Here is a 7,237-nt window from a genome sequence, read left to right on the forward strand (position 1 = left end):
ACGTGTTTCAGTATATTTATTGTAAATGTCTTAGTCCCATGATGTTAAATACCATCTGACTATATTTGCATGACTCTCAAATCTTTATCTCTAGCCCTGACTTCCTGGGTTTCAATTCCTCATTTCCAATGAACATTCATATACATATATATGTGTATATATATACACATTTATATAATTTTATATGAAAATACTTGTCTAAAGACATGCTCAAGGTCTTCTCAAAATTGGATCCTTTTTCTGTTTATCTAGAAATAGCAAGTATTTGCCATGTTCTAAACATGCAGATGTGTAATCCTGAAGCCATTTTGATTCCATCACCCAGAGAATCAATTGGTTGTTAAGAAGTCATGTTACTAATTTCACCACTGTCGCCACCCGAGGACAGGCTTTCTGTCACGTCACACCTGAATAACTACAATGACTTCCAGTTGGTCTCTCAAAGTCTAGTTTTTCTTCACAGAAATCACGGTAGTATAACATGCCCCAAACTCTTTGGTTTGTTGCTTTACATTCTCCACTTACATTTAACTTACATGTCCAGCTTCATTTCCCATGAATTGCCTCCTAGGACCCCCTGATTCGGCCAAATCCTTTTACTTGCTATCCTCTGAATAGATATTACAATTTCTTTCCTTGGCTTGCACACTCCTGTTCTGCTAGAAGGACCTTCCTCACTCCTTCACGACTACTGAAAAGGAACTTAGTTCAAATTTCACCCCCTTCATGAAGCCTTTTCTGAACGTTCACCCCATAGGATCGCTCATATTCTGTAATTTGAAATAATTATAGTTCCTACTATTTGTTGCATATTTATCACATATTTTCACTTATTGCTTATTATTTTTTCTTGTGTGTTGGTCTCATCTTCCAAATTAAATAACAGCCATGTCTAAGATTTCCTGGCCCATCTTCCAGAACATGTGCACACGAAAGTGAATAGACAGAAGACACTCAATGAATACTTATTGATCTATTTATTGACTGAATACATATGAACTATAAGGAATAGTAAATAGTATGGGAAAAGGTGAATCTTAAGGCTATGTGAAGGAATATTCGAAATTGATTTTTAAATCTTCTGAATAGGAACCATTTTTATTAACCCCACTTTAGATCTTAAGTGTATAAAACAGCTAGTAAATTGTCACTTTGTGGAATAGCGACACTTTAAATGCCTATAAAGTTAATGAAATTAGAGTTTATTTATGCTTGAGGTTGAAATTTAACAATTGTCTTTAAAAGGAACATGAAGCCATTTTTGATCCTATGAGTTGGGACATTACAGAAAGTATCTAATTTGTGGTATCTCTTTATTATTGTGTTTTTATAAGAAGTTATTTTATCTTGTTTCTATTTTACACAGTGATGGTACCCCTACAACACAGAATATTAAAACTAGAAATATTTTTAACAAGTAACTAGTGCAATCTATTCATTTTTCAGATGTGGAAACTGAGTGCCAAGAAGGGCAATTGACTTGCCCAAGGTTGCAATCTAGTTATTGCCAGAGCTGTGGCTAAAAATCAGGATTATAGGTTCCTAATTCTATACCTTTTCCATAATCCCATATTGTACAGTTTCATTTTTGTACCTTAAATTGATATTATTCAAATGAAGGAAAATTTACAATAGTTTTCTATTATTTCTCTTATTTTATATCCAAGAATGTAAATTAGTGCGTGGTAAGTTATTAATAAGAGCATTCTAAATAGAAACACAGCATGAACAGTCTATTGTGATGTGTTTCGACATAAGGGAGATATGAATATCATCTTAATTATTTACATTTCTAAAACTTCATAAAGCTGTGACTTGTTTTCATTGGTGAGTTGAGTGGAAATAGTTATGTGGTTTTTTTTTTTTTTTTTTTTTGGCTTTTGCTTTAGAAGTTAACCTTATACTGGGCACTATGGTAATATTTTTGATGGTGGTATGAAGGATTGTTTGAAACACCAAAAATACTTAGCCTTATCCAGGAAAAGAGAGATAAACATAGTGAGTCAGTGTAAATTTGCACTAGTGACGTGAGAGGGTGTGAGAGGAGATGCTGTTCAGTTTTTGGAAAAGAACATGGAAGGTCACAATTGTCCTGAAACTCCATTCTACAGCAGTAGCAGAATAAAACAAAGCACCGCTTACTACCTTCCTACTGCAATTTCTTAGCTTCATTGAAAAGAAGTGAAATTGTCTATTCTTTATGCAACTTTTGCCTGGAAAATATTATTTAGAGGAACTAGAAGGTACTGAGAAATAAAATGAAGATAGGATAAAAAGGAACTCAGGTGATCAGTTTTTATGAGGAACATTCACAGAATTTTGGTTTGTCGTTCTGAAGAAACATTTTACAATCTAAATTACACCATATCGTTTGAATCTCAATGACTAATATCAAGGGGTGACTGGAAGAGGCATATTATATTACAATTTTCAAATTATATTTATGTAGTCTCTTAAAATAAAAATTACTACCAGAAATTTGCCCAACTCAGGCTTTGAAAAGATACTTTTAAAAATCCAGTTCAGTTTTCTTAACTTCCACAGGCAAATTAGGGTTTAAGAATAAAAGATATATTTGCTGAATAAAATACCAAAACAGAGAATTCTGATTTGAAACAAAACAAGAGAATTGTAAAGTCTGATTTAATTGTTAAATCACAGACATACAAATGGATGGGTCAGTGTTTCTGTCCCTGACTCACTAAATCCACATGACGCAGGACAAACATGACCTTGGCGTGGTAAACTTACTTACCTGTACCATTGTTAACTGTGGTCTGGATCATGGCTTCCGGCCCCATAGTGTCATAGTCTTCCTTCATTTCTTCTGTGGGGGAAGATTATCTTTAGCATTTGAAAATTGTAGAAAGGCTTACTATACTAAGCATGCCTACCACAGGAACAAGGAAGATTCTTTTAAAGGAAACAGAGAAAAGGCTTGTTGTAAACCTCTAAACAATAGCTTTGTTCAGGCAACTGAATGAATCCAACAGTGCTAGCTGCACAAGAACTTATTTACTTTAAGCATTACTGCAAGCTGTGAAAAACAGAGGTGCTTATTTGGGGCAAACGAAAGGCTTTTCTTCTAGTGGCAGTTCTAGTGACAAACAGGGGGAAAGATATTATTTTTTCAATAAGGGTCAAAAGCAACTAAGTATTTGTACTGACGAAGAGGCACACTGGCTGCTATGCCTCTGGTAACACTGGATTATCAGAGACAAGTCAGAATTTCTTATTTTATTTTCATGCTTTTTTTCCCTCCTTGGAGTAGCTATGATGGTGCTAATCTATGCAAGCGAAATTTTAAAGAACCTAATTCTACATACCAAAACTTGAAATGCCCAGTTTATAAAACAAGCATCCCAGAGGTACTGAAAACACCTGTTTCACTGTTTTATATAAACTTCTAAAACATATTTTCCTTATTCCTTTCCCTACCACTCCATAAATATCTTTCTTCCTTACCGTTAATTCCCCAGTAGGGGAATCATAGTCATTTTCTGAGGAAAAACATAGCTATAAGAACAGCTCAAGGTTCTGATGAAGATGAAAATATGTAACACTGAAGTTGAAGATCTATAGATGATAAAAGGTCATCTTCTAAAATTGTAATATTTTAAAATGGGAAGAGTCTGGAAAGTAGGAGAACTCTCAAATTTTCTGCCTACCAAATTGTAGAATATGTGAAGTCAGAGAAGGACAGCTGACAGTTAAAAATCCTTCAAGAAAGTAAATTAAACATGGACTTTTAAATTTTTTATTTTTACAATAACAATACTAATGAGAACCAAACACGATCCAGGATGAATATCTCTCTGTGATAATCATTTTGTTTAAAACAAGAGAAACTTTATAAATAGGACTCTGTGAATTCCCAAATTTATCCTGACCATTTTTGCTTATCACATTCTAGTCATAATTATTTGGTAGAAAAACAGATTCTAGCAAATGTTACAACAAAATTAAAATATATGTTTTTCAAGTAGTATCCTGCAGCATATCTGTTTATGGCATCAGAACTGAAAAATTATGAGCCTCTTAAGGTAAAGTACACAGATATAAATAGATGCTAATTTAATGCCACTGGGCATAATACTAGTCAGATAATTTGAATGATATTTGTTTAAATTCTACGACCACTTTAAATTCATTCTTGGCCCTGGACTTCTCCCTTATTTAAGGAATATTTTCACTGGGACATTTTGCATAAAACATTTAGGAGTTCAATATACAGCAATACTTTATTGTCAATTATAATAACTGATTGGTTAAAAGGCTCCCTCATCTGATATTTTCATTAGTCTCTGCAAGGAATTAAATTAAGGTATTTCTGAGAAGTTCAGTACTAGATATAAATATAACTTTTGTGTCTTTCTTCCTCGCTCCTCTCATGTGATTTCTGGTAGCCAAGAGTCAGAAGAATCATAAGTTTTCCATCTGAGAGATCAAGTCACTGAGGGGAAAACAGTTAACAGCATTTTTTTTTTTTTTTTGCATAATAGTGGTAATGTTCAAGATTTCTGCTGCACTTCCTTCCTCATTGTCATTTTCTTATGAAAACGTAAAGAGAAGTTACAGGAGGTAGTTGCTTCCCAAATTATTAAATGCTGCGTATTCACATGTGTAGTTGGCACTTAGTAATACTTTAGCTATAACCCTCTTTTACCAAAGATTGTGCAACTGAGATGGTGTCACTTTCACCCAGAATGTACTTTGCTTCAATTTACTGAGCAGCAAGCTTTTTCTTTTTTGAACATCAAGCTCAGGTATGTATTTTAAATACTATGCCTATGCCTATTTAATTAAGTTTCACATGAATCCGTATTCAGAAGGACATCATAACGTGGGTTAGGAGTATCTATCCCCCCTGAACTAAAGGCAATCCTGGCTGTCTTTCTGCCTCATGCCTAACCTTAAACATTTTTTTCCCAAGACACCTCTGACTCAGCATACTGTGTCTAAAACCACATAGTATATTTGTTTTTAAAACACTTGTAAAAGTTTGCGTTTTCCAGTCACCCTTGGGATGAAGGTTTATAAAAATAAAGAGCACTTTCTTCCTCGAGATGAAGAATCCTTGAATAAGCAGAAAGAGGCCAAGATGCAGGTGATTTATTTAAGTCTGTGTCAATGATAATGATGTCATGGTTTCCAGCACACTGTGTCCACCCCATTGTGGGACGAAAGAATGTCAAGGACAATTCTAAACACAAAACTTTGATTGTGCTGGAACCGGAAAGGCACAGTAAGAACTCCACTGCGCTCTTCAGTGGAAAACCTGCATCCTGCAGACAAACTACAGAAAGCATGGGAGAGAGAGCAAAAGAGAGGGGGCTTATCTCAGAGTAAAGCTATGTGCTGAGGTATGATGGTAGACAGCCAGGCACCAGGGATAAAACACTACTAAATAAAACAGCACCAGAATTAGAATTATTGTCTATATTGTGTGTTTTGAACAATAAATAAGAAAAATATTTTATCAGAAGAAAAATGTGTTATCTAAGAGTCAGGATAAACAATGAGTAGCTTTTTAAGACCAATTTCTTTTCATTAGACATCAAGGCACCACATCAGAGCACTTTTGGAACAATAAAAAAAAAGAACAATAAATCATTACTAATCATTAGAACCAGACAGGTAATAGCTGGGTAACTTTCTTGGTCCAAATAGCCAAATGAGATTAGGGATTTACATTTTATTTAATTATTGTGACTCCAGAATGCTAGTTTATTTACCATAAAGGTAAGAGCAAGGAACAGCCTGTTCATTTGTATCACAGGCACCATTAACTACAGGTGATAACAGGGTCTGTAATGCATTCGTATGGATTATTGTATATTAAAGCATTTGGAATTATGATCCATGACCAACACAAAAAGCTGCCATGATCACAGACTACTACAGCTTGACATGGCTGTTTTGGCCCTTTTTCAACTACTGATCTTAATTTTTTTAAATTAAACTTTTTTTTTTTTCAGAAGCTTGGAGCTGTACATTTGTTATATCGTTAATAATTATTCCTTTAAGGGTGGAAATTCTAGTAATTGATCCTTACCCTTGATTTCTAGATATTAAAATTTAAAGCATCAGAACATTCATTCTTATAGCCCTGCATATCTAGTTCATTAACAAATATGAATAGCTAACACCAGCTCATTTAAATAGTATGTCTTACATGAGTTCTCGCCACACTCTGTTTCTGTCACACTGCTCCTAAGAATCATTGGCTCTTATTATACATGTAAATGGCTATCATAAAAATAAAAATTTCATTTAAGATTGTTAATGACTTCTGCAGCAGTCAGACTTCCTTTAATGATCATCCTCTGCCCCTAATTAAACGTATTTATCTTTCAAGCATCTTTGGCTGAGTTCTCCCTCATAGTTGAAAATCTAAAACCTTAAGTCTTAATGGATATAACGATACATGTTTATGTGTGGGACTGCTGAGATTCAAGAAACCTTCACCGAAAGCAAAATTGGAAACAGAAAGAGTACAAAACTTGGCACAGTATGTTAGGAAAACGAAAAACAAATACACTACACCCAAACTGCCATCAGTCTTTTTTTTTCTTTTTTTCACATTTAATGTTCTTTAGTAGTGGAAGTACTTTTATTATCCTCCTTCCAGTACACCAAACAATTACTCTGCCTATGTTCGATGTTTTATAGTCTGTGACATCACAATAGCATACAGGTAGACGCGTACTTGTTTCCTTCCCACCCATTTCACCTATTTATAAAAATGCTATTGTTATATATATCGTGAGGAAAAAACACATAAGGTGGAGTAAATCATGATAGCGCTCACTGGGTCTTGGAACAGAGATTAAGGAGACATGAAGGTTTGAATTAGAAGGGTCATTAAAAAAAATTTTACAGGCCACCTTACCAAGTAGAGATTAGCCGAGGGAGTTTAGGGGGACATGATTAATTCTCCTTTAGTTTGTTAATCATTTCCTACCTTGGTGATGTTTCATCCTAAGTGAATTTTAGACCATGACATTTCCATTTTCACAGTGGCATCTGAAGTTTTAGTTTGAATATAATTCACCTTATTTTTATTAGAGTTGGCCTTGGACCATTTCTACTTCCCCAGAGATTCCCACCAAACAGCAAGAATCATTATCAAGTACTTAGCTGTTAAATAATAAGAAAGCAAGCTACCTGACCAGGTAGAAGTGTGAAATCACATTCACACTTAACGAAAGGGAATGATTAGATGGTTGAATTACAA

General features: G+C 34.4%; 1 protein-coding gene across 5 annotated transcripts in view; it reads right to left on the minus strand.

Moving 5' to 3' along the window:
* The window catches only part of ZEB2 (zinc finger E-box binding homeobox 2), a 131,905-nt gene that overhangs the window by 35,378 nt on the left and 89,290 nt on the right, over window positions 1-7,237 (minus strand). For all 5 annotated transcript variants that reach the window (XM_079925125.1, XM_079925124.1, XM_079925121.1 and 2 more), the window contains exon 4: window positions 2,756-2,827. In XM_079925125.1, the coding sequence (XP_079781251.1) occupies window positions 2,756-2,827 (72 nt within the window). The remainder of the gene's footprint in view (window positions 1-2,755; window positions 2,828-7,237) is intronic.

This window comes from Stenella coeruleoalba (assembly GCF_951394435.1).
Source record: "Stenella coeruleoalba genome assembly, chromosome: 6".
Classification (NCBI taxonomy): domain Eukaryota; kingdom Metazoa; phylum Chordata; class Mammalia; order Artiodactyla; family Delphinidae; genus Stenella; species Stenella coeruleoalba.